This window comes from Tribolium madens, unplaced genomic scaffold (genome assembly GCF_015345945.1).
Source record: "Tribolium madens isolate multiple individuals breed KSU strain unplaced genomic scaffold, Tmad_KSU_1.1 Scaffold_20;HRSCAF=117;Tcas5.2_LG4, whole genome shotgun sequence".
NCBI lineage: Eukaryota > Metazoa > Arthropoda > Insecta > Coleoptera > Tenebrionidae > Tribolium > Tribolium madens.
This window is the reverse complement of record NW_025400985.1, coordinates 9,459,141-9,485,697: the sequence shown is the minus strand read 5'-3', so window position 1 is coordinate 9,485,697 and position 26,557 is coordinate 9,459,141. Positions and strand designations below refer to the sequence as shown.

General features: G+C 35.5%; 9 protein-coding genes across 16 annotated transcripts; 3 read left to right on the top strand and 6 right to left on the bottom strand.

Moving 5' to 3' along the window:
• Positions 1-4,000: 4,000 nt before the first annotated feature.
• LOC123005890 lies at positions 4,001-4,708 on the bottom strand. The gene has a single exon (XM_044399929.1). It carries the CDS (start codon positions 4,706-4,708, stop codon positions 4,001-4,003), a length of 708 nt encoding a protein of 235 aa, XP_044255864.1.
• On the top strand, positions 4,193-5,529 carry LOC123005891. The gene is made up of 2 exons (XM_044399930.1): positions 4,193-5,102; positions 5,149-5,529. Exons 1-2 carry the CDS (start codon positions 4,815-4,817, stop codon positions 5,527-5,529), a joined length of 669 nt encoding a protein of 222 aa, XP_044255865.1. The 5' UTR covers positions 4,193-4,814.
• Positions 5,530-5,544: 15 nt separating this feature from the next.
• LOC123005883 (sphingomyelin phosphodiesterase-like) lies at positions 5,545-8,496 on the bottom strand. Of its 3 annotated transcripts, none has more exons than XM_044399914.1 (14): positions 8,391-8,496; positions 8,210-8,328; positions 8,094-8,154; positions 7,808-7,935; positions 7,649-7,760; positions 7,429-7,599; positions 7,256-7,383; positions 6,975-7,205; positions 6,756-6,928; positions 6,512-6,706; positions 6,365-6,465; positions 5,991-6,316; positions 5,753-5,940; positions 5,545-5,701 (listed from the first exon to the last, which is right to left on the bottom strand). In XM_044399914.1, the coding sequence occupies exons 2-14, from the start codon at positions 8,210-8,212 to the stop codon at positions 5,563-5,565; spliced, it is 1,956 nt and encodes a 651-aa protein (XP_044255849.1). In that variant the 5' UTR covers positions 8,213-8,328; positions 8,391-8,496; the 3' UTR covers positions 5,545-5,562. The 3 variants fall into 3 exon arrangements, with proteins under 3 accessions (XP_044255849.1, XP_044255851.1, XP_044255848.1); XM_044399916.1 differs by having other exon boundaries at positions 5,991-6,100; positions 6,164-6,316; positions 8,210-8,470; XM_044399913.1 differs by having other exon boundaries at positions 8,210-8,472.
• A 321-nt stretch (positions 8,497-8,817) lies between these two features.
• LOC123005885 (programmed cell death protein 2) lies at positions 8,818-10,369 on the top strand. Its single transcript, XM_044399918.1, has 2 exons — positions 8,818-8,838; positions 9,105-10,369. The coding sequence occupies exons 1-2, from the start codon at positions 8,833-8,835 to the stop codon at positions 10,191-10,193; spliced, it is 1,095 nt and encodes a 364-aa protein (XP_044255853.1). The 5' UTR covers positions 8,818-8,832; the 3' UTR covers positions 10,194-10,369.
• Positions 10,370-10,397: 28 nt separating this feature from the next.
• On the bottom strand, positions 10,398-11,630 carry LOC123005888. Its single transcript, XM_044399926.1, has 2 exons — positions 11,461-11,630; positions 10,398-11,415 (listed from the first exon to the last, which is right to left on the bottom strand). The coding sequence occupies exon 2, from the start codon at positions 11,397-11,399 to the stop codon at positions 10,656-10,658; it is 744 nt and encodes a 247-aa protein (XP_044255861.1). The 5' UTR covers positions 11,400-11,415; positions 11,461-11,630; the 3' UTR covers positions 10,398-10,655.
• Positions 10,518-26,243, top strand: LOC123005889 (protein FAM177A1). 2 transcript variants are annotated; one of them, XM_044399928.1, is made up of 3 exons: positions 10,518-12,214; positions 12,264-12,548; positions 26,017-26,243. In XM_044399928.1, the coding sequence occupies exons 1-2, from the start codon at positions 12,038-12,040 to the stop codon at positions 12,534-12,536; spliced, it is 450 nt and encodes a 149-aa protein (XP_044255863.1). In that variant the 5' UTR covers positions 10,518-12,037; the 3' UTR covers positions 12,537-12,548; positions 26,017-26,243. The 2 variants fall into 2 exon arrangements, with proteins under 2 accessions (XP_044255863.1, XP_044255862.1); XM_044399927.1 differs by lacking the exon at positions 26,017-26,243 and having other exon boundaries at positions 11,691-12,214; positions 12,264-12,686.
• On the bottom strand, positions 12,632-14,879 carry LOC123005886 (venom allergen 3-like). 4 transcript variants are annotated; one of them, XM_044399922.1, is made up of 3 exons: positions 14,332-14,879; positions 14,068-14,285; positions 12,632-12,903 (listed from the first exon to the last, which is right to left on the bottom strand). In XM_044399922.1, the coding sequence occupies exons 1-3, from the start codon at positions 14,790-14,792 to the stop codon at positions 12,896-12,898; spliced, it is 687 nt and encodes a 228-aa protein (XP_044255857.1). In that variant the 5' UTR covers positions 14,793-14,879; the 3' UTR covers positions 12,632-12,895. The 4 variants fall into 4 exon arrangements, with proteins under 4 accessions (XP_044255857.1, XP_044255856.1, XP_044255855.1 ...); XM_044399921.1 differs by lacking the exon at positions 12,632-12,903 and adding an exon at positions 12,948-13,462; XM_044399920.1 differs by lacking the exon at positions 12,632-12,903 and adding an exon at positions 13,501-14,004.
• LOC123005884 (peptidase inhibitor 16-like) lies at positions 16,011-17,473 on the bottom strand. Its single transcript, XM_044399917.1, has 2 exons — positions 16,913-17,473; positions 16,011-16,865 (listed from the first exon to the last, which is right to left on the bottom strand). The coding sequence occupies exons 1-2, from the start codon at positions 17,392-17,394 to the stop codon at positions 16,031-16,033; spliced, it is 1,317 nt and encodes a 438-aa protein (XP_044255852.1). The 5' UTR covers positions 17,395-17,473; the 3' UTR covers positions 16,011-16,030.
• On the bottom strand, positions 18,061-19,153 carry LOC123005887 (venom allergen 5-like). 2 transcript variants are annotated; one of them, XM_044399925.1, is made up of 3 exons: positions 18,615-19,153; positions 18,266-18,564; positions 18,061-18,214 (listed from the first exon to the last, which is right to left on the bottom strand). In XM_044399925.1, exons 1-3 carry the CDS (start codon positions 19,064-19,066, stop codon positions 18,123-18,125), a joined length of 843 nt encoding a protein of 280 aa, XP_044255860.1. In that variant the 5' UTR covers positions 19,067-19,153; the 3' UTR covers positions 18,061-18,122. The 2 variants fall into 2 exon arrangements, with proteins under 2 accessions (XP_044255860.1, XP_044255858.1); XM_044399923.1 differs by having other exon boundaries at positions 18,061-18,564; positions 18,615-19,152.
• Positions 26,244-26,557: the final 314 nt, after the last annotated feature.

Here is a 26,557-nt window from a genome sequence, read left to right as displayed (position 1 = left end):
CCAAAATTAAACGGATTTGAAATTATAATTAAACGATTTTTAGGTCTATACAGGGTGTTTATGGTCTTGAGGTTGAAAGTTAAATGAGATGGTATTCACGGTAGAAGAAAACTAATACGCTATCTAAAACAAAAATTCACGTTGTAAAAGCAAATAATTTATTTTATATTATTTGTTTGAGAACTGCTGCTTCGGCTGCAATAATAGCCGTTAGTATCATTACCTTGTGTTTCACCGTAAATCATAATCACGACAACCAATTTATTATTTTAATATTTTTTGCAATCCATATTCATAAATTTGGAAAAAAATTAAGAAAAACGAATCAAACATATCGCTGGAGAAGATTAAACAGAAGATCTTTAAATTTTGATAAAACCTAAAGCAAAAGCAAAACAAAGATGACTGTGTCAAAACTATGAAGTGACTTTTTTCTTTTATTGTCATGGAGACGATTATTTTATTTGTTGCAACAATACAAGTTTATCTGACCAAGGAAATAATTCCAGTGACCCTCAAACCGTGTACCAATATTTTGGAGTTAAATAACATTCTTAATAATAACAATTGTGTGAGTTTTTTTTTCTCGGTTACAGTATTTCTGTACTCTTCTATTACTAGGTCAATTTTCAACTCCAAAACCGTAAACACCCTGTATTTAATAGATTCATTTCTAAAGTTTAAATCGAAAAGGAATCATGACTGTAAATGCGAGTACACACATTAGGTACTGTGTGCTCTGTGTAGATCAGTTAATATAAAAAAAGTGTCTTCAATAGATTCAAAACACAATTTGTTGTTTGTGCGATACCTGCAGACATTTGAAAACAAAAGACAGAATAAAATAAATATAACTGATTTCGTTTTTGATTTAACTTATTTCGTCACATTGACATAAAAATGAGGTTTTTGTTGCAAAATATTATTTCTTTCTGAACAGGCAAGATGATCACATTTATTCTGTAAACCTTTTTTGTAAATGATATTTTTTTGTCTAGATTTTATTAAGTTTTAGTTTGTTGATTTTAATTATGATTTAAGTCTTCAAATTACTCAAACGTCTTCACAAACTCGGCTATCTTACAAAATGATTTTTTGAGATTGAATATGTATTTTGTTCACAATAAAATATTAACTTTGTGAAATTTTTTGGCCTTCTTTTGTGCCTTTTTGCCTTCTCTTGTGAAATTTTTTGGCCGTCTAATAGGTATGTATTGAAAATCAGAAATAAAACGAATATCATGATTAGTTTTAAACAAATTTTGTGTGTACAGTGCAGTTAATGTTCTAATAAGACAGTGAGCCCGAATTTTTTGTTATTATGGAAACATGTTATGGTATTATAATATGGGCTCTGTGAAGAATTCGCTTGTATCTTGAGCGGTTGTAAGTTCAGCTGGAACACAGATTTGTGTCGGCAGTGAATTATCGAGTTTTATGCTAAAGTTTATTGGAGCAGCGCTCTCATAACTCTCATTTATTTAAGTGTCGTATAATTTTTTTCTTGGTTTTTATTTTCTTATTTACACGGTATTTCAGCTACTTGCGCGTAAAACACGTCGACAATGTCCATGCGCATACAGCGGAATCGTTGATTGAAAATGCACTCATGTCCAGTGAAAGGCTCAACTGAGACGGTGAACACCTGATTAATAACCCCACATAAAAGTCACATGCTAATGTGAGCATGTTATTAGTATGTAATAAAGTATATAGTTATTCATTCGGGCAGTAATTCTCGCTGTGGGGTTCCAGCGAACGCCCGCTGTTAAACCTCACCTTTAATGGTATTATTTATGCCCCTCGCAGGGGTCGCAGCCGAGGACCTCGTAGATATCGACTAGGACACGATATGAGGACTCGCGACGATGAAAACTCATTTCATTACACGAATTTCGGACGATTCGTGAGGAATGTGAGGATTCCAGGACCGTCAGCCGGCAATTTCTCCTGATTTATGAGTCCTAAAACTTGATAAAAATGCTAATAATACCTGATTTGCATAGATACTTTATTACGACGCCACGAGATTTATCGCACTAAACACCTGTTCGTAACCAAATTTGACAATCGAATTTTAATTAAAACATGTACACATACTGAATAAATAAAAATATCAAACGAGTCAAACATGGATTTACTACGAATAAATCAGGATAACGCGCGCGAGATCCGACATTTCGTTTATTTTTCTTTGATTTAATCCCCCTAAGAGAGGTTTGTTGTTTGTGTGTGGTCCAACACATAAATGTTAATAACGATATATCATATTTTCTACTTCTACAACCTGCTTTTGCTAACTTATTTAATGCGTTTTTAACCCGTGTTTGAGACAGCAGGGGAGCGCCTATAAGAACCCCCCAATTCACAACACCGCCTCTCCTTCTTTTTTCACACCTAGAAGCTTTCAGACCATAAACATTATTAATCATTCACAAAGTAAACCTGATTTCATTGCGACCAAGCATGAATCTTTCACATGTCAAAAATTATCTCGGCGTTTATTTTTAATTTTATAATTATTAGCCTCGTAAAACTTTACTGTCTTCATTACAATAAAAAATATGTTAAACGTTTTTTTTTTCGTTATTGAGTAAATAACGATTTAAAAATTTGAAAAATGGGAAAAAACACAAAATCTTGCTTGCGTTGAGTAGGTGTAAATCGAGAAAATACCTTGATTTATTATCTCTCTTAGAAATAAATTTAGGTATTATAAATACAAATTTGGCTAAATTTCTAACTTGATTGTAACAATTTTTCATATTTTTTGTATACATATACCTTTCTATTTGTATTCTTTTTAGTTACAGTGATAAATAGCGAAAATAAATTTGTGTTAAGTAAATTTTTATAAATAATACATTAAATAAGAGGAACAATTTGTAAAAATAAAATCAAAATATAGTTACGTAAAAATACAGCTTTCACTAGAATTCTTTTCTAGGAAATGGAAACCATTTTATGATTATTGATTCTTTTATCATAAAATAAATTATGCAAGGTACTGTAATACATATTATATTCAGCTAAATTTATGATTAGAGTGTCTATAATACAACAAAATGACGTGTCATAAAAAGCAAATCGTTTTTTAATAATAAAATGTCTTCTTTTGCGGAAGTTTCCAGTTAGCATAATGGCAATTCTGAATGAAGTTTGTCGTCACAGTTCCAGTAGATGCACTCGTCATACTTTTCTTGATTTTATCATTTTTGACGGCTGTGTGTAACAAACACCCATCATAATTTATCTTAATTTGTCCGAGCGAATTTGAATAAATTTATAATTCCACAACTAGGACCATTAAAATGATTAACGATTAATACTTTTTTAATGTGTGGAATTTATAAAAATTTATATTTATTATATTTCGTATACTTTAAATCGGAATGTTCTTTCGTTACAAGCAAAATTAAAGCCGGGACTCACACGATTTATCACTAAACATAAAACAGTCAAGTAGAATAGATTGGCGATTCGTCACGTGAGAAAATTTGGTGGCACTTTAAAAATCGAATATTTCTAGGCCATTTTTCCTTATTTGTGTAAGAATGATTGCTGCGCGTTTATTATGCGATGCACAGGCAGAAAAAGCGCATTTATCAAACCTAATGGTTCTATTGCTGACCATTGTAATAACCAGCATCGTGAAGAGCATTACGAAAAGGCAAATGGCTGGTCCGCTTTACTAGTATAAGGTCCTGAAATAAGAAATATGAGAAATTATTCTTGTCTCTGCGTGAATTCAAATTACTATTAAGCTGACTGTAGTAATCGTATAGTTGTCGTAAATACTTGGAAATATCACTTTACACTTTATTATGGGTTTTATGATCATTATTAATATTATGATTACAGTTTATTAAAATTGTCGTTGATGTATATTTTACACGAACATTCTGATTCGCCTCCTGGTTTTGAACGAGCAAAACTCATGTTAGCCTGACGATCAGGGAAATTAAAAAAGACTAACAACCGCAGATAAGATTTTATTGAACTAATTTACATAAGCGCTCGTAGTGTAATTGAATTTTCTATAATCGATGGTGTGATAACGGACGTAGGCTTCAGAGAGGTGCACGAGGACGTAGTACATACTTTCAGGGTCGGCTTCAGGCCAAACTTCCCGTTTTTCCCTTGGTTTCCTACCGTAGGTTTGCCTTGTCGGCCTCTGCAACTTAACAGGTCTTCGAGTAGGCCTCCGTCGTCTCCTCCTAGTGGGCCTAGGTCGGAAGAAAGCAGCCCCAGTAGGGGCCATCGTCGTCATTTCCATCATATTCATCATAGTTTTCCCCTTGATGGCTTGCACCAAAAGACATAACAAATACCCTCCGAAAGCAAGAAAAGCTAAAGTCGTGACGGAAATTTGGAAAATGCTTTGTACACTTTTTTTGCCACTTTTCTTCGAATGTTCTTCTTCATAGTGGTGATGATAGCCGCCTCTATCGTTGGGTTTGCGTTTGGACTGAAGGGCTAAAGCTTCCGGCTCACCCACTCTTTTATCGGCTTTTTCCTCAGTTTTCGGCTCTTGGAACGTGGATTTAACTTGTAGTAGTTTTTCTAAGGGAAGTTCACTCAAAGTTTTTACATCGACTAACGCAGAAATGTCTTGAGTGGTCACTGATTGAAAAACCATTAACACTGTTGACACAATGAAGAGCATCTTCGCGACAGTGACACCGCAAGAACATTGACTTTGAACCATTAATGTGTTTAAAATAGCTCGGAGAAGGAAATAATTATCTTAAGATTTATCTACACATGAGAGACCATGCGAAGTTCAGACACCGTTTAGCCCTCAACTCACCAAGATGCTCGCGGTTTTATTTCTTCTTTTGGTTGTTTCTTCAAAAGCTGAAGAAAGAACAGTTTTCGGGAAATTAAAGTCAGGGTTTCAACTCGCAGGAAAATTACTGGGGATTGACCAGGCCAATGGGGTAGCTCAGCTAGTGACCGAAGCTTTTGGGAAAGCTCAGAAGAAAGGGGATGGAAGTGAAGGAACAAGTAACATTTTTTCAGGATTTTTGAGGGTGCTTGGGTTCGACTCGAAAAAAATTGGAGCTATTGCTGTCAACGCAATTATTTTTGTAGCCCAACTGGTAAGTTTTTTTGTATTTCTATTAGTTTTCCAATGACGATTTTTAGATAAGTTCTTCGTTATCACGCCCTTCTGTTCCTCAATTAACCGAAGCTAGGGCTCTGAGAGAAGGATCACCTCTTGACTGGATGATGGGTAGTCCAGAAGTGATCCGAATGTTCTCTCATATTAAAGATAAAGAATTACCAAATCACATCGTAATGTACATTAAGGAACGCTCTTTGGATGAAGATTCAGACTGTGTACAACTTCTAGTTTGTAAAAGTGCCCCTTTTATATGGGGGATGCAAAAAGTGTTAGATGGGAATACCAATAGTTCTGTCAAAGGTACAAAATCACTATACGCTTATTTACCCTCTTTGGACGAAGTAATCGATTATGCCGACGAATGTGATAAGAAACACCCTTATTGTTTTATACATATTTAAAATAAAACACCTTAGTAGGAAATAAAATTTTATTTAAGAGCCAAAAGTTAACTCTAAATCGTGACATAACTGGTGTTTGACATGAGATCTTCCACTTTTAAGGTCACACAAAATTTGGAGTTTACATTTACGGTCACAGGTTGGTCTCACTGGACTGTCTCTATAATAATGTCTGAAATTTCGGAATTAAGGGGCATTTTACGAAAAAGCTAGAAACACTCACTTGTAAAATAATTCGAATAAATCTGGGTTTTCGACTAGGTCGTTTATGAGTTTTGCCCAAGCTTCCGGTCGGAGAGAATCCATTTTGTAGGCATTTTTAGCCGAGTATAATCGATACCATTTCGAGTCACTGTTCTTCTTATTGGCCTCCTCTAAGTCAATAGTCCAGGTTTCATGATCCAGTATTTCCTACAAGAACCAGTAGTTATTCAAAATATTTTTTTGTTGATTGGTTTTACTCTTGTAGTATTTTCATGGTCACCATCTACATAATATATGCGATAAGCTGGATTGTGATCCTCGAAAGTTGTAACTGAAGGTCCCAAATAAGCTACACTGATTGGTCGGCCTGTAAATTTTAAAGTTTTTTTATATTTCCGTCGGAATTTTGGATTTTTCTCTTCTCCCTTACTACTTTCTTCAACGTCGTACAAAACTTCAAATTCATCTGCGTGTGTGTGACCGTAGAATTGAGCTTGGATCGTGTTTTCATACCGTTCTATTATTTTATTGAAGTTGCGGGACCACACTTTCATACAGTCGGAACTTCCAGGTGGAATATGACCTAAAATTCGTTTCAAAATTGACACAGAAATAATTTAGAGTGTTGTACCAATAAGATGGACTTTCTCGCCCTTATTTTCAGCTTCTTGCAACTCGTGCACTAGCCATTTTAATTCTTTAGCAGGATCGGTACTGTTGACTACAAGCCACCTAAAATCAAGTCTAATTTTTTATACACAAACTTTGTAAAAATTACCAGCTAAGGGTGTGACAGTAGTTCATATTAAGTGAAATAATTCGGAATCCGGGTCTGATTAAAACAGAATAGAACCCTCCATGGAGTACCGTATTTCCTGCACTAGCTGGTAACCATTTCCTCCAATGGTCAGCCACCTTGGTATACAACCAAGCGATGGACCTGTCGGGATCTTGGACCCATGGTGGGGCGAAACTAACTCAAAATCTCAAATACTTCAACGATTTATATTAAGGGAACGTACCTTCCAGCTGGGATAGATTCATGGTTACCTAAAGCAGGAAAAATGGGAGTGTTGGGGAAATGTTCAAACATTTGCTCCACAGTTTCACTGAGTATATCCAAGTTGCTTTGTTTGGTCTGGTTCCAAATGTCATGAGGAGGCAAGTCGCCAGTCCAAATAACATAATCTATATCCTGTCAAAAATTAACAAATGTTTACAACAATTCAGAAAACACTTACAGGATGTTCTTCCGCTATGTTTTTCAACATGTTGTCAATCAAAATTTTTGGTGCGTCACACTTTTGGTAACTCCCCCATTTTCCGGCTGGTACTACTTGACCAACCAAAGGTGGAGTACTGGTACTTCTGCAACAGAGAGGCTCCTCGCAGTTGGCCACACTACCAACGACATAATCGGGGTCAAAGTGTGTATCAGAAATTTGCAAAACCTTGAAAGTCGGCAAACCGGCCTGAAAATCAATACTAAGTACTTGGGTTTTTCCTGAAGTTTTTTTAACACTTTTGGTAGGTCGCGTTTAGTGATGTTTGGTTTGGGAACATCAGGAAATTCCACTTGCCACTCGTGGAGAGGGATTTTAACATTGCCGCAGACTTCTCCAAGGACTAGAGCGCAGATCTCGTCAGGACCTAACAAATTTTCAATGAAATATAAAAAAAATCTTCGGGTTTTACCAATTTGTACGACTCTGAGTGCCGGCAAGACATCGGGTCCAAAAACATCGAAAATTCCAGTGCACACGTCCTCACTTTCGACTTTGAAGGCAACACAAAGTCCCACAAATTTGCTTCTAATGTCCTCAAAGCTCGTATTCTTTTTGACTTCCTTTTGTAAGAGGCCCACTCCTGTGGAAAAGTTTATGGAACAAGATTGAGGTGACAATGAGAAACTTACCTAATCTACATATCGGGCAAGAAACTCGTGCTCTAACAGCATCTCCGATTTTTTTAGCGACTCGTTCTGGTAGTGGAGCCGGCTTGACGAACTTCTTCTCCGGTATCTCGACCTACGAATTATTTAAGTGTGTGAAGGTTGTGTAAATGAATCTCTAACCTTGGTTGGTGGAGGCAAATTATGATTTTTTGACGATTCGCTCAAAACTGGCATTTTATTTGGCTCGACTTTGTAGTTCCAGTCATCTTTGAAATTGCTTACGTTCACTTCGGCTATAGGAGTGGCTTCTAGAGGAAATTAAAGAACGTACCACATAACATTGCGAAAGTTTAAAGATGTTACATAATTCATTTATTTACAATTAAAATGTAAATTCAATTACAATTCGTGTGCCGATTTTAAACGATTCAAATGGCAATTATAGTTCAAGTAACACGTTACTTACCTGTTTTTAAAGTTTGGTGTTTAACTACTAGAAGAAATAGGATGACCGGAAGTTTGGTTTCCTGGTTTGTGAGTTCATTAGTTCGAGGATATTATGTAAAAAACGAAAGGACTCACCATCTTGTCTCTACGAGTTTTCACTTGCGAATCAAGAAGAATTATTTAAACCTTAATATTTTATTCTGTAGTTCAACATTCAAGGCTGTCCACTAAATACAAACTACACATCGTTGATTCTGGGTATGTTTAATAATAATACAAACATTAACAATAACAAACGTTTATACAGGAAGCTTACCCTAATTAATGTCTAGTTTCGATTTGTTATAACGTCGCGAGAACGCAAGAACATTTTAAATGTGTGTCACATTTACACAAATACATTTTATTTTTATTATCTATCTTCCTACACTACCAATACTCATTTTTTAATTAATTATATGGATTTTCTATGTACGATTATTACTTCAACGATTTTTTTTGATAACTAGTTATTGTTAGAAGTACCTAATCTATAATAAATTACTTATTTAATAAATTATGTATAACATAGTTATACGTCAGGAAATGTATGTTCAAAAATATTTGTTGTGAATGTTGTAATATCGAGTTCTTGCTTCCTTGGTTGTGATACCTGTTTAATTAAAGTTGCGCTTGGGTTCCCAGTTTAATTGTGACTACAATTTTGCATTATACTCTTGTCACAAATTATCTAACAAAAACGGAATTTGTCTAATAATATGCAGGTACTTATTACCTTTTTCGCAGTATTTTACATAATTTCCGACACATTTCACGAGTAAAAATATGTTCAAAATTTTAAAATTATTTAGAATAGGTATTTTTGAGTTAAATTTTGCCAGAAACTACATTCAACATTTTTTTCTACAGCCGTTAAAAAGAATTAAAGTGCAATCAATGTGAAAATAAAATAATCTTTTCAATAATACTTTGTTTTAATGTTTTCCAACTGAAAATTTGAAAATGTTGTGCTGCAATCTACATTTTGTAGCCTTCACTTCGGATCTCTACTTTTCTCATACGTTTGTGGTTGTTGTCACTTGTCAAACATGTGTCAGGCTATAACCTCACTTTTGCAATGTCACGCGTGGAATTGGGTTTTTCCGAGGAATGTGAGCCATGGCAAGTGGAAAGTTATCAATTCCCGACGAAAATAGGCGGAAAACCAGCTTGGCTCGACTTAGAAAATTTGCCAAAGCCGGAGGATCTACAATGTGAGACCTGTCATGAGCCCTTGATTTTTCTGTGCCAAATCTACGCTCCCTACGAGGATGACGACCAGAATTTTCATCGGACGGTTTTCCTTTTCATTTGTAGAAACCCCGAATGTTGTGTGAGGAACTCCAGTAGTAATGTGAAAGCGTTCAGAAGCTCATTACCAAGACGCAACAAATTTTATTCATTTGAACCGCCACCAGAACGCCGAAATTCGGATTTTTTCTTATCAAAATGGGTGTCTTTATGTAACCTTTGTGGTTGTTTAGGGGAAAAAAAGTGTGGCAAATGTAAAAAAGCCACATATTGTAGTAGAGAGCATCAGGTACTTGACTGGAAACAAGAGCATAAGAATGAGTGCGAAAAAGGGGAAACACTTGGACGAATTTCGTCGAAATTGTTCCCTCAGTCTATGATAGTGACAGAACCTGAGGAAAATGATGAAAAGACTGTGGATGAAAGTGAGGAAGTTGAAAAATTCCATCAGCTAGAACGTGAAGGCAAAACGGGTACAATGGGTGATGTATCAGATAAAGACCTGGAAAAATATGCTATATGTGACAGTGATAAGGCATTTACACGTTTCAAAAAACGAATCAGTGATAACAATGAGCAGATTTTGCGATATGAAAGAGGTGGAGAACCTCTATGGATTGCCACTGACCCGAAACCTGATAATATTCCCAACTGTGAATATTGCGGGAGTCCCAGACAATACGAGTTTCAAATCATGCCGCAATTATTCTTTATCTTGCATGAAAATGACTTGGATGTGGGAATTATTATTGTTTATACTTGCAAGGAAAGTTGTACTACTGGTGATAACTACAAAAAGGAATTTGTTTTCAAACAGGACGTTAAGTAATTATTGATTAAATCAATAAATATTTTCTGCATGTTGCATCAATTGGATAAAAATGGATGAGATAAAATTTTGTTTGTCGGATAAGTGTTACGTTAGAATCTAATCTTGTAATCATTACAAATAACAAGTAATTGAGTTTTTGTAAAATTTGATCAATAAACCAATAATTTGAGATATTTTGTGTTTTTCTAATCAAAGTCAGGGTGGTAAGAAATCGTTTAATTGCAATAATTTAATTGTTACACAATATATAATGACACAAGCAACCTTTCTCACGGGAAAATTTAGGCTGATAATAAATAATAAAAAATAAATACTCAATTGGCACAACCCTGTGAAAGCTGTTAGTAAGTTAAGTACGGCAAGATTTGTACTAAAGCTATTGAAGTGACTAATAAAATAAATATAGCAACCTGTCATCTAATACAATAAATAATGGATGGTTTTATCACATAAGTAATTTCAAGAATGACTCCTTAAATTTTCGAACTGCATAATTAAGGAATGTGTGCCCCTTGTCTCCAGTTCGTCATCTGAGGCATCGCACAACTCAGCTAGAGACCTAGCAGGCTTCAGACTAGTTGAAGCTAAGCTATTTTCTTCAGTCAAATCTTCACTGCTATACATCATAGACATGGACCTCGCTGGCTTCAAATTCGTTTCTACCACTGCTTCCCTCTCCAAAGCTGCCATTAAATCAGGCTGCGACTTCCTTCGCTCCCTCCTGAGTTCCTCTTCCCTCTTTTGAAACTCTTGTAGCTCCCTTTTCATTTTTTCCTCAGCTGGAATAAACCCATTTCGGATCGGTTTCCCCGCCTCTATGGTAACTCTCGCCGGTTCTTCGAAGACTTGATCGGACGTCCATGCCGTTTGGGGCTCAGTTTTCGGCCTCATGTTCACCATGTTGAGCTTCCCACGCATTTTTAAGAATTTCTGCATCACGCCCTTGGAGGAAGTATTTGGGGCAAACCGTCGGGTGCTACTTGTGTTTGTCACAGGAGGTTTAGGGACTGCCGTACCGTTAGTTAGCGGAATGCGTGGGGGCTGTGTCGGTTCGGGACTAGGAGTTTGGTACCCGTTTACATGCACGTCGGGGTCATTGTTGTTAAGTATGTTGTATTTTTTGCGTAATTCTTCTTCGCGTTTGAGGGTCTCTTGGATTTCCTGCTGGATACGGTCCAGAGTTTCGTTTCCTGTCGATTCCATGTTTTAATCAGGACACCTGTTGATGAACTTGTAATAAAGCACCCACTAACACATATCTTACCTCTACGGCTAACAAGCACTGACATCACTTCACTTTTTGGCAGCCATCGTTATCTCTAATTAACGCTTTTTATCAATACCTAACACGGTTTAAAGTATGCTTGCGCGGCACAAAGATTTCATGAGAGATAAAAACCGTTGTTGGGTGTATTTTGGGTTGCCTGTCTTAGAAAACTCAGACGTACGTCGATGATTGTTTCAAACCAACTTTATTAAAAACAATAAAATTTTACTTAGTTTTATAAAGTAGACCATTTACAGAGACTTAAAATAGTAACGTTTTGCCTCTCAGAAGTGAGCTTCTTTGATCGTAAAAGAATTTTGATGATTCTCAACGATGGTCTTAGTAACCACATACGTCCCCTGGTACAAATTTTTGGAAATATCTGTCACAGAGGTCATGGACCAGGATCCCATTTACAGGTTCAAAAAGTAGAACACTCATGGTATTGCACCCATGGTACAGTTATTTAAATAACATTTAGTGTCTTCTGAACACTAGATGGCGCCCATTCTAACGTCGATAACTGACATTTCACAGTGACATACTTTCCAGAAGCAAGTGAAAAATTGCAGTGATGACTTTAATAAATCCAGACGAGTTTAAAAACCAGAACAGTGATGGGGGTCCTGACGCCTCCATTAAGGTGCGTACCCCCAAACGTATATTACACTTCAGCGACGGCATTTTGGAAGAATACAGCGATGATGAAGTTGACAACACCCCTCAACAAGAACAGGCCTTGGTTGATCCCGTAAGTTGTGAAATCTCCGCTAGATGGTGCTTGTAACGCAGTGTTTTAGACTTCTTTAACGTGGGGGCCCTGGCTATGGTACAAGACTTGGCGTGCAGGTGCCAGCACGTTGGCGGTGGTGGACTCAATGGGGGAGTTTTTAGCTGCATTTTTCGGGATTACCACCCCCAAGTATTACTTTGAATTAGAAGAGTACAAGAGGAGAGAAGCGGAGATGAAAGCTGAAGACGAACAAAAGAAAGGATGGTCTGAAGCTCCTAATACTGAGGGTTTTAAACTGAATGAGATTACTACGAAACAACCACAACCTGTGGACGTTTAAGGGATGTTTCAGGTATATGTTGAGGACATTTATTGACGAAGAAAGTGAAAATGTAAATTGAACTGAATTATGCAACCAATTATACAATTCATCTTTGTTTCATCACTCTTATATTTTTTTGTTACGTTTGTATTACATTTTATTTATGTATTTTTTTTTATTTATTACCCATTGACCGTAAATTTGATTGATTATCGAGGTTTTGGTAGTTTTGTCGTGGCGTCGGAGTATTGAAAGCGAGAGTGTGAAAATTACCATTTTAAATAAAGTAAAAAGGAGGGCAAGACGTTGGCAGTCAGCTGAGCGCTAAGTGGGTGTATTTTTAAAAAGAGATTTCTTCAGTCAACTCGTGCTCCACTCTAAAGCACTAAAACAAAGTTGGAATTTTAAACAGCAATTTAAAAGCTGTTCCGCGGCGCGCTCGCCAACTTTTTTCAAAAAGGAATAAGAAAAAGCCGTAAAGAACCATGACCTAGCCCTACTACTCGGCTTTAGTACGCTACTGCTACGCAAGACGTCGTCGACGACTCTCTCATTCATAATTAGTGAGAGTTTTTAAACGGCGTGGCTCGATCCATCGAGATGACGTCAGCCCCGCATTGTCGACAGACGCCTGAACTCGTGGAAATTATTACTGAAAGTTTTCTTCGTTTGTGTTTTTAAGTGTGACGCTGAACGAGTGACTTCTACGGCTGATGGCTGTTGAAGCCTTCCAGGAGAAATTTCGCATGGAATAATCCCTAATTCTATCGTTCGTCCAACTTCTTGAAACATTCATTAAAATGTCCAAAGTTTTTTTCTTTATTTTAATTTGATAAGTTTATTCCGGATGTTTCCACTTTCAACTTTTTCGTATACAAAGGATTTCTTAAACATATCAGGTATTTTTCGAGGTGAAACATAATAACAGAAGAAACTCGCGTGGTCTGAAATTTTGTTATTATTTATGTTTGGTTGACGGGCGTGTATGTAAACGCTCACAATGCTGTCATCAACATTTTAACGTGCTTTGTTCGTTTTTCTTTAAAGTGGGAATTTTTATAGTATGAATGGTACTAATAGCATACGAAGTACGCAAAAGTATTTTTTATTTGATACTGTCTGGTAGATCCAGTTTGGAAAAATAGATATTTTATTTAAACAAAATATTAATAAAATAACTGATGGGAAAAAAACTGAGCTTATGGCGTATTTTTGCCCTTTTTGGATTATTGAAGATTGATTTTTTTTGTTTTTTTTATTAGTAGTAATATCGTTTAGTACATAAAATACACGTTTAACGAAGAAGAAATAGTTATGACAAGAAGAGATGCAATTGTCAAACTTTGTGTTGCTGTGTTTTTACCTCTACTCTTGCCATTGTTTTTGTCCGGTGCATTAAAATCATATGGTGGATCTGTTGGAATAGGTTCGAGTCCTCCGCATAAGGAGGTATATTTTGAATTACATTTTAAGTTGTCTGGGCATTCTGAACAAGGTTTTCCTCTCTTATATACTTGCCCCCCAATTACATTAACTGCTGCATATTTACCTTTCAAAACCGTAATGTCATAGTTGCAGAGTAGAGTTTGCACAAAGGCCTCGTAAATAAACTTAAGTTTTTTTGGATCTTTTGTATATGAACGAGCACATCCTATTTTATTAATCGTCGACCAAACCACTGTTGTAAAATGTCCAATAAATTTTCCATGCTCCAGAGTGTGGAACTTGTCGATTATATCAGGTTGCAAATCCGTGATTTCCTCGTACCTGTCAAAATCGAAATAGACAAATTACACTTTTTTAAAAAACATACCAATCATTGATAAATTCTTTTACCAAAGCAAAAGAGTAATCTTTTACGCTTTGACCAGCTAAATTCTGTCCAGCATCTCGACCACTAGGCATTGTTCTACACTTATCGTGATAACCGTTAAATGTGCTTCTCAGATAACATCGACTTATGTATTCCAGTTCTAAATCATAATTAACAACCATCATGTCGGATGCCGAAGAAGCACCATTTCGCGTATCTGCTCCAGAAGCAATTTTATTTCTTAATTTGTTGTGTTCCTCTACCACAATTTCACGAAATTCAACCATTTTGTCGAGTCCTACTTCTTCACGTCCTTCTCCCGGTGTACAATTGCAAGCCGTATGGACTACATTTCCTAGCTCTGGGCATCGCATATCACAGTATTTCCTTTTTCTTGGGTCAAACTTTTCACCATAGAGGCAGCTGAAGCATGCTGCAATGCATAAAATGGATTTAAACATCGTATATAATTATGATGCAATTTTTCAAACACTATCTATTTATAAAAGTGAAAAAAAATGTAAAAGAAAGTGTCAACACTAGTGCCAACATAAATTCAACACATACTAGATTAATATACACGATCAGAAAGAATGACACCCCTATAAACCCGGCCGGCTAGCAAGGGGCTGAACACAAACCGCAACAAAAAATCTTTTGGGTCATAAGCATCAACAAACATTCCTTCGAAGGTTTCATCGGCTGGGAAGCATGTCTTCGTGCTGTTACCTTTGTAATCGAGTAGATTAATAAATGCAATTAATTCGCTATTTTCTCAAAATGATTAAAACTATATTATACGTATTTAGACTAGGAATTATTTGATGTGTCAACTTTTTAAGTAAAGTAAGATTTTAATTTTCTAATTAATATAAACACTTTCTATAGATTTCCAACGCAACAAAGTAATTTTTCGTGTCGCCGATTAACTAAGAGTTGATTTACATAGAGTTCCTATATTTTCTAATATAGGAACTCTAGATTTACAGAAAGCAAATTAAAATTTAATAATTTGAATTGTTGTTGAAATTAGTAACAAATCAATATTTGATTGCAATTATAAATGTTGTCTAAACGTTTTCTATAAGGGTTTTAATTTTATAATTAAAAAATAGTAACATCATCGAAATTGCATTATTTTTAAAAGCTAAACGCCTTCGCATTTATTAATCTACTCGATTACAAAGGTAACAGCACGAAATCATGCTTCCCAGCCGATGAAACCTTCGAAGGAATGTTTGTTGATCTTTATAATCCAAAAGATTTATTGCTGCGGTTTGAGTTCAGCCCCTTGCTAACCGACCGAGTTTATAGGTGTGTCATTCTTTCTGAACGTGACTGTACCACGTAACGTGAATCCAAGTGCCTTTAAAAAATAAGAACTTTCAAATTGTATTTATACTGAAAAATGACTAAAAAACGTAAATTATATATATTTGCTTTGCCATCTCTTCACATTTGGGAAGTTTGGAGATTCTGTCTTCACTGTTGTTCATTTACATGAAAACCTTTCAGAAAGTCTTTGATTAATTTGACTTTCAAGTTTTGATTAGAGCCACCCATGAGCCACCTGATTTTTATAGTTTATGAATTTTTCCATGAAAACGTTTGTGTTGTGAATGGTGCTAAACAATTAATTTTTGAAACTTTTAAAGAATTCTGTAGACTTTTTTGAAATTTTTTATTAATTTCAAATGGTTCAGTACATAAAATACACCATTAACATTGATAAAGAACAAATCATAACTAAAGGCGTTTCTTCTTTAAAACTTCTGTTATCTGGGTCTAGTTTTTCCATTTTTTTCTCTGCAGGTTTCTTTTTTGCGGCTTTTTTCTTTGATTTTTTTTTGGCTGAGACTTTTCCGACTGGGGGTGATTCAGGTGGGATTTGTTCGCCTGCCGGCTTTTCAGGTAAGTTTTTCCCGGAGGGGGGTTGAGATTGTGCTGGGGGTTGGGATTGTGCTGGGGGTTGGGATTTGGCTGGGGGTTGGGATTTGGCTGGTGGTTTGGATTGTGCTGGCGATGGAGTTTTTGTAGGCTCTGGCTTGGGTGATGATGGTTTTTTTTTGGGTTTTTGTTTTGATTTTGGTTCTGGTTGAGCATTTTTTTGCTCTTTATAAGGTTTAATATTTGGTTTAACTAACCCACTGTCTATTGCATCAAAATTATATGGATTTTCTTCTGTAACAGGTTTGAGTTCTCCACATAAATTGGTCAATTTTGAATTACATTTATAGTTGTTGGGACATTGTGAACAAGGATCTCCTACTGCATTCACTTTACGCCCAATCACATTAACTCCTACTTTTTTATCATCTCCAGGAAGCGTACTTCCATAATTACAAAGCATAGACAACACAAAAGACGGGTAAAAAAATTTGAATTGGTGTGCATCACGGATAAGTAAGAAACCACATCCTACTATATCAACCTCTGCCCAAATCAATGTTGTAAAATGTCCAATACTACTTCCAATTGACCCAAGACGAAAGCTTCTGTATATGCTTCTTTCCATATTAACGATTTCGTCGTACCTTCAGAATGAAATTGAAATAGTTTACATTCATTTTTTGAAACTTACCATCCATTAATGAAATACTGCACAAGTGCTTCTTGGGTCACTTCTACATCCATTCCTCCAGCATTCTGACCTAATTTTCGGCCGTTAGACATAGTTCTACACTGATCATGATATCCGTTAAATCTACTTCTTATATAACATCTTGCTAGATATTCCAGTTCTAAATTGTAATTAATCACCATCATGTTGGCTGTTGACAATCGATAACGAGATTCATTTCCAGATGCAAAAAAATTTCTATATTCATTGTGTTTATCAACGATTAATTTGCGTACATTCTTTGCGAAGTTTGCCAAATCATATTCTTCACGTCCTGGTGCCAGCTTACAGTTACAACCCGTGTGCTGTATGTTATTACAATACATGCTACAATAATCAATTTTCGTGGGGTCAAACCCTATAGATGCCGGAGCCAGCGGACCGGGTTCTTGTCCATGTGTGTAACTTAAACACGTTGCAATGAATAAAATTGCTTGGAACATGATTTTGATGGAATTCACAAAATATATGTCACTTCATTCAAAAAAATGTTTCATAAACAAATTTGACACACTGAAAATATGCGATAGAAACCGCTTAAAAAATAATAGACAAGCAATAGTAAAAAGCTCAATTCCAGTTGGATTTATGCACCCAGAAGAAATGAAGTTACGATGTCGAAGTTTTTGTAACATCTTTTCAGTATACAAAATAACTATATTTTTTTAGCAAAAAACAAATAAAATGTGTGGCCATGGTCGTGGCCCTGGAAGTTTGACTTGGCAATTTCTGATTAAAACGACATACTTTAGGTATTTTTTAGGAGTAGATATTAATAAGTGTTTTTAAATACTCCTTTCTTCTAATAAGTTGAACATAAAACTTTTGAATTCCATGATCAGTGTTTTCAGCTTTTTTAGCTTTTTATATTTTTGAGGTAACTACAAAACATTTATTTTTTGAAGCAATAGGATCTCACATTTTTGAGTATTTTTTCTAAATTGTCGAGTTCAGTCTTTGTTGTACAAATTAGTTTTTTTACTGGCAAATTGCAATTCTGTCACTATTGGCTTAACTTGTTGCATTATTATTATTAACGTAAATATCTATTGGGTTTTTGCACCAGCAGATGGGAAATGGGATGGATCAGAGATTTTGAACACATTTCTTGGGTAGTGCCAATTTATTGATTTTGTAAAAAAATGTTATGCAATCGTTAAATAAATTGTTATTAAAATAGACGCAAAATAGCAAATGTCACAACAAAAATGGTTCTTTTTCCGAATGTTTTTGTTGGTGAGTTACTAAATTCATACGCAGGATCTGTTGGAATAGGTTTAATTTCCCCGCACAAAGCGGTGTATTTTGAATTACATTTAAGGTTGTATGGACATTCAGTACAAGGTATACCTGCCTTAAATACAGGCTGTCCAGGCAGATTAATTTCTGCAAATTTTTCATTCAGAATTGTAATGCCATAATTGCAGAGTAGAGTTTGCACAAAGTCCGGGTTTATAAAGCCTTCTTTTTTTGGATCTGGTGTATATACTCGAGCACAGCCCAGTATATTAACTTGCGACCAAGCCATTGCTGTAAAGTATGAAACGTGCACTTCGTCCGGAAAATGTGACTTGTTGAACCATTCGTACTCCATATATGAGATTTCATCGAACCTGTCAAATAATGCAATCAAAATAGTCGATTTGCACCTCTTCACACTTACCATTCATTGATAGAATCTCTTACCACGTCAAAAGAGTAATCTTTTTCTTTTCTACCAGCAAGATTTTGTCCAGCTTGTCGGCCATTAGACGTTATTCTGCACTCGTCATGATACCCGTTAAATCTGCTCCTCAAATAACATCGACACATGTACTCCATTTCTAAATCGTAACTAATAGCCATCATGTCGGATGCCTTAGAAGGAGTACGAGAATCATTTCCAGAAGCAATGCCATTTCTTAATTTGTTGTGTTCATCTAAGACAACTTTACGAAATTTAAATATTTTGTCCAATTCGACTTCCGTACGTCCTCCTCTTCGTGCACAATCACAACCCGTGTGTTTTTTAGTCTTACAAAAGATGTTACAATAATTTTTTTTTCTGGGATCAAACGTTACTACATTCGTGAATGTTAAATATGCCACAATAAATAAAATAGTTTTAATGAACATTCCAAAAATATGACTTTAATGTAAAAAGAGAAATAGAAACGTCATTCACTTCTGCATAGGCCACTAGAAACTTTTGAGCTTTTATTTTTTAATTATGGTACGATTAAACCTCAGTTAAAATTTAACTGTTCAATTGTTGCTAAGGTAGCGCTTCTCTGATTGGTGTTGCTATGATTTAACAGAGGTTTAAATTTATCTCTCCGTTAATAAGTTTGCAGAAACCGGGCCTAAATATGGATATTGAAAAATATACATGTCATTTGTGGATTTAGGATTTGTTAAAATTTCTTTGCTTTCAGTCAGGTGGATATACTTGCACTCACTTATTTATTACGCGAAAATAAAGGTTTTTTTTTACTGTCGACTTGCAGGAATTTTACTGATTGCGCCAATTAAGTTTGTGAAAGAAACAGAGAATTTATTACTGCAAGATGACACACTGAATTTTTATAAATTTCTCCTATCATTCGATTGCTTTAAATTCCTTGAATAATTTCTTTAATAGCCTTCTAACTTGTCCAGTGTGGCACTTTTGTGGCATCCCTTTCCACCCCCTGGCCTCGTTCCATCTATCGGTGGTGCTAATTAATCATTCCTGAGCATTGAGAGCGTTTCCCTGTCGAGGTTATTTATCATCGTAAGGGTGTCGGCGGAGGGGTGAAACGAACCAACATTGTAGGACGTGTGAGCGGGCGGACGGGGCGAAGGGACTACGTCCCTGGTCCAGGGTAATTACCCGGATGCTGAAGCCCCGCCCGACCAATGGCAGGCCGAGCCACCCTCGTGTTGTTACCGATCGATTCGGGAGCACGCATGCGTCCAGCCGGACACTGGCCAGCTGGACACCCCTCCGAAGGGTCGGGCACGGGCCGGGGGCGCCCTCGGCCCTAAGGTCAAAGGGTCATTCTACCTGAAACAGGGACATGTGTATGTACACATGCGACGCCACCACTTTATGACATTTCGAACGAAACTGGAACCACGGCATGCATTGTTGCCTCAATTAGAAGCCTTGTCATTTTTTATATTTAACTGGGGCTGTGAGAGGCGAAAATTGCTCATGAACCGTTAATTAATAAAAAATAATTTTGTCATTTTATCACCTCAAAAATTCTTCGTGTAAATGTGTAGGTATATCCTCTGAATTGCAAATATAAAAATCTGATACCACATTATACAAAAATCTTATTTAACTGTCGACGGTAACGCTTTTAAAACAAACAGGAGGCAGATTCTCGTTGTATAGTAGGATCGATGAATTGAGATAAAAAATTTGATTTTAGATTCTTTTTTATTCTTTTGTGCTACTGTAAACCTGGCTTTTTGTCACATTTATCGGGTCTTTGTTTGTTTTTTTAAATAGAACGTTGAAAATGAATTAAAGAGCGATGAAATAATTAAAGGAATTTGAGATAAATGATGATGAAGACAAATGTAATAAATTTCCGAGTGTTTGTGAACTTGAAAAAACTTGTGAAATTGCTAAAGAGTTTATTTCCAGAGCGATTATACTCAAATAAAGGTTGTAAGGTGAGATGTTTTAAGACGCAACAAATTAAAATTTCTGTCGGATCGACGTTCACTTTTGGAATTTTAATACCAGTAAAGATTGATTTTAATTAAATTATTAGGGAGGAAATTTGATATTGGTTTAAGAAAAGTAATTACAAGCACCTTAGATTCTATTTAATATTACTGATAGTAGGTATGTTACTTTTTACTTTACCAAACTGAGAGGTATGTTTTAGTGCCAGTACTATTAAAATATTAAAAAAAAAAAAGTTTAAAAAATAGTTTGGAAGTGATCTAATTTAAATTATTATGTTTATTCTTTATTAAGTAAACGAAAAAGGTGTACACGTTCTTATTTATTTATTGTTTTTAACGTAAAATTTAGAATTCGAGAAACAGTGAGAAGTGAGATATTTGGTGCTTTTCCTCTGTGTCCTGGCTTGTTTCTGGTTTGGAGTCCGATGTTGTCGGACATTGTGGTGAATCTTTCGTTTTTTGTGTCCCATTTCCAGGTAGTTTCTGTTCCGGTCGTCGGGTAATATATAACAGTTGCTTTAAAAATTTGCATACAATCCAGCTGTACTTTACCTGAACCGAATTAACAAAAAAAAGGGTTTTGATGATTAGAGAGGCCGGGCGTTACCGAATGCACGTTACAGATGTTCCGTCGAGATAACCGACAGACTGTAGAGAACTCGAACAACTTTACCCCATGCAGATCACAGTCTGAACACTGAATTATATATGCGCGGTGCGAGTATATAATTTGGTTACAACATTTGCATATGGCGGCCGTGGTTCCAGACTAGAATTTGCACTAACATCACGTCACACGAACTAAAGGGATCCAATCAAAAATCGAGAGAAATCTTAATAGAATTTTATACTAAAACACCAGACTCCACTCGAGGGGTTTCGAGAAATTGAATAAAAAATCCAATTGTAGTTTTAAGTATAGTTTATTGATTTGTATACAAGGGTGAAAGGAAAATTAACATTCAAACAACCCTAAAAACATTTTTTTAATATTCGGTCCGGATTGTCCACTTCTGGCAAACGCCCTAAGAATAAAAGTAAACTAATCAAAATCTGGTTAGGCGAGTGTTTCTGGAGGGTCTCGTGTCGGAATGACCGTGCACTCTTCGCTCGAATGAACCTTGGGCAAATATTATGGGAAAACAGGGTGTGGACTTGGGGCGTGCCACGCTGGACATTGCTTGATTTATGGCTGACCGGCGCTCACGCTAAACGTCATATAATTAGCCGAAAATGGACTCGTGCTGGGCTGGACATCGGTCACTACGAGTTTTCCTTCCGAATGATTTACTCTGCACACAAGGCCAGCGAACTGGAAAACTTATCACAGCGCGAAGATTTTAATTGAGTTATGAAGAGAGGAAAGCGGTTGAGCGTTCAGTGGCTTTCTGATAACATTGTCCAACATTAAAATCCTCATTTAGACGAAAAGGGATGAACTTTAGTTTTTTGGGGTCCTGAAAACCGTCTTAATCATATTTACGGTTACAGTTACGGTTCTGAAAAAAATTACAATCCATTTCATTTACAACAAATGTAATTTTCGATCTCAAGATTCTCAAGTCGTGTCCTTGTTTGAAACTATTATTTGTATGTGGGCTAAGTGCGGCTCTGTTCGTTTTTCCGTTGAGACAGTGAGTGGCGTCGTTCGTGCTTGAGCTTCACGTTCGTTGCCCGGAAGATAGCCGAGGGCCCGGATTTGCCCGCAGCCATGACGCGATGTCAAGTTTGACGCGAACGCGGCGGGCTTCAAACGCGGCTAATGGCTCGTCTTTGTCACGGGAAAGGGCGTCGACCAGACGAGTGGATCTCCATGTTTCGTGTGGAAGAAAAGCAACAGTTACAAGGACTGCTGCACGGAGTCTCCGGGGCCCGCGGCCTCGAAATACACTGATGGATGACTCCACATATAGATCAATACATCCAGTGGCACGCATGAACAACCTGAGCCCACCCGCTAATAAGTTATTTACACGTCACGTGTACCTGACAATGTGTAATCCATCAAACAGAGCGCTCTGCTAACAACACCAGGATGGAGGACGATAACCGACGAGCAGTCATTCATCCTCTTCAACTCCGTAAATGCACTTACTTTACGCGTCAAAAACTAATATCGAAGGCTTTAAATGCGGGAGGATCACCCGGATACAAGTTTTGGACGATCGCTCATCCTGTCAATAAATCCAAATGTAATGGCTGTATTACTAGGTGCGCTACTTGAGCCGGAACGCAATGAGTGGAGGAGTTGCTCACATAACCCGCGATTTTCATCATAAATAGAGACTTGTACGAGAATTCCACTTATCCAATTCGATCAATACACGTGTTTGACATACTAGGTGAATAAAAAGTATGGGACCAAACGTTTTTTGCTTAAACTATTTATTTTTTGTAAAAACTAATTGATGAATGGTAAAGTACTACAGAGTGGTTATAAATGATTTCATCTAGCCAGCTTTAGAATTTTTTTGCATAAAACTTTATTTGTGCCGCTCTACTTTTTTGAAAGCTCTAGTTCCGTCATTAGTGTCACTTATTAATTAGTAATAATTTGTTGTTAAACTTTTATTGTTTCAGCCAATTTCCAATAATAATTGATAATAATATATACTTTGGAAGAAAACAAGTTTATAATTGAAGTCTATTTTCGAAGTGGACGCTTAGTAAACGGCGATTTTTTAATTTTGAGTTAAAACAAGTAGGTACCCCTTTCTTCGTAAAGCGGTACATGGAAAATTCACAGGTGGCTAGATGAAGATCATTTATAACCACTTTGTATAAAAATACGATGTTTTATGAAGAATAAAATTTTTCGAAATTTTCTTTTGTTTTTGAGTTCTACAAAATTTTTAATTTTTTTAAATGGCAAACACTTTATAAAACCATTTTTCTCATGAAGGTTATAATTTCAGGATTATGTACAACTATATACTTTATATTTAATTACAAAAAAAAAATACATAAATTGCAATTTTGACAAAAAAAAATCGCATAATTAGAAAACAAAAAAAATTTTGTTCGCAATATACAATCACTTTTTTTATATTACCTACTTTATACAGTGCGATCAAAAACATCCTAAAATGAGATGTAGTTGGTGTTTATTCAGAAAAATCGTTCACCACAATTGACTGTTACAGTTTACATAAAAATTATTTTGACAATACTTATTTGTCATTGTGACATTTTATCTTCCACAGACACACGTTTTAAATTTCTAGGCTTACTTGGTAGACAGACTTTTTGATCGCACTGTACTACACTGACCGGCATAATTATCGCATCACTTAAATTTTAAGATTTAAAATGGCTAAATGGTTCTGAAATAGTACTAAAATTGATGATATAGGATAGTAACATTATCAAGTAACTCAGTCGACTATGGATTTTTTTTAAACAATTGGTGTAGATTCATTGTTTACTAAATAAATGTTAAATTATCAAAATCACCTCTAATTTTCGAGAGACAACAATTAAAAACTGAGCTTCAAACTGTTGATGCGTCTGTTTTTTTGATATGATTCCTGTGACAATCACAGAGTTTTCAGTGAATTGAATATGAGCATTAATTCATACTTTGACAATAATTAATTTCAAATTATTTTTAAAGGAGCTTTTGGGAGTTGCGAAGTTCAGAATTACGGTATCTATTCGTACTATACTTCGTGACTCACCCTGTATCTATCTACAGAAATGCGTACTATTAACGAGGAACGCTCTCTTCCATCATCTCAAAAATGTTTAAAAATTTTGCTCGAACTCGAACTCGAGTTTCTGCAATTTTGACACTGATGACTGCAAAAACTTTCTTGACTATTATTTTATTATTTTTGGGTGTGATTTTAACAGTCTCCAAGTTATTTGATTTTTAGTTACTAAATTATTAAATCTAACACCAATTTGTAAACACCAAACTATTTCAAAGCAATTTTCCGTAAAATATCTGTAATCACAACACATTTGATTTTTTTTTGACAAATTGGACTAACTTATTATTAGAAATTGTCACAAATATTTGTGGTTTCTCATTTCTTAACACATCTTCAGCAAATCTTATTTGAAACTACAGCTGAATCATTTTATTTTCTTATACTTTTTCGAGCTCCATCATGGGGATCTCAATTATTATAAGAGATACGAGGTCGGTTAAATTAGGACAACGTTGCGCATTTTTATGCTGAAGAATCATCTGAAAGAAAATTTAATGTGTCATGTTTAGTTTTTGAATTATTGAAAAAAAAACGGTAATTTGTAATTTTCGTTTTTATTTTTTTCAAGCGAAAACTAAAAGAACTATAGACGTTTTTATCTAGGACGTTTTTAAAGCACTTTCTTACAGGGAATCTAAATCTGTCATCGTATTTTCCAAGGCGCTCTTGATATCAGAGTTACAACACACGATGTGATCAAGTTTTACATGCTGATCAAAATTAAGAAAAAACGTTTTTGCGAAGAGTGCTTTGGAGAAAACGCCAACATTTTTAATTAACAAGCAAAATTTTGATAGTTTAATTGAATTTGGATATGGAAGTCACATTTCCGTCAAGCTTACCTACTTAAAAACATATATTTTGAAATAGGAACAACGTAATAAACTAGAATTTATTCTTCGCAAAATAAAACAATACAAAGATGCGAATCCACCAGCTCCAAAATTTAGTTTATAAATTAAAATTGTTGTTGTTTTTCCAAAGCACTCTTTGCAAAAACGCTTTTTCTTAATTTTGATTAGCATGTAAAACTTGATTATATCATATACATGATACATCGTTGTAATCAGGAACAAAAAGACTTTTCAAAAATACAGAAATCAAATATGGGGTCCATAAGAAAATCCAATGTTGAGTGTTGTAACTCTGATATCAAGAGCGTCTTGGAAAATACGAAGGCAGATTTAGATTCCCTATAAAAAAGTGCCTTAAGAACGTTTTAGTTAGAAACGTCTAGGTCTTTTACTTTTCGCTTGAAAAAATAAAAACAAAAATTACAAATTTCCGTTCTTTCCCAATAATTTAAAAACTAAATATGACACATTAAATTTTCTTTCAGATTACTGTTCAGCATAAAAATGCGCAACTTTGTCCTAATTCAACAGACCTCGTATCTCTTATAATAACTGAGATCCATCCCCATGGTGAAGCTCTAAAAACGAACATCTTGTAGAACCTTCACTTACTATAATTGGTTCTAACATTGCTTTTTATTATTGTCTACTTATTGTCAAGTAATCTGGTATTATGGGCAAAATAAAAGAAAAAAAATATTATTATTATGTAAATGTTGTTTTTAATTGGTATAAAATTAATAAAATTGTGAGAAAGGGAGTGATGAAACAAACGAACTATATGATTTTATATACTTTGTTTATTTTTTCTGTTTTTTATTAATTATATTTTTAGGTGTTACAAATATTTGTTGTTGCTGATTGGAAGATATTTACTCAACGCTTATTGAGTGCAATTTTCTGTAGAATAATAATTATATCCGATTTATTAATTTTATAAAGAAGTATATTTACACGCATATTTTACTAAAGCTTACATTCTTTAGGAAACAATAATTAAAACGTGATACATGTATACTTATGTTATATGTACTTATATATACTTACTTATGACCGTGATCTTTACTCGTTCAAAAATAAAAATAAATTATTAAAAGCAGCACCCTCTTTGATGACGTCACAATCCCGATTCTCCAATTCTTTCCCTTCGTTATAAAATTTGATGCATGTTTTTTTTATCGCCGGGTAACAAGGAAGATGTTATATTCCCGGACGTGATTCACGTCTTCAGAGGATGATGGCGGGCCATATCGTGAATAATTCCACGTACGGTCACCAGGGACACTTTAGACACACACTGTATCTAATGCCGGAGATAAGGCCGTAATAATCCTGGGGGAACTCCGGATAATGGCCGAGACTCCACCCCACACCCT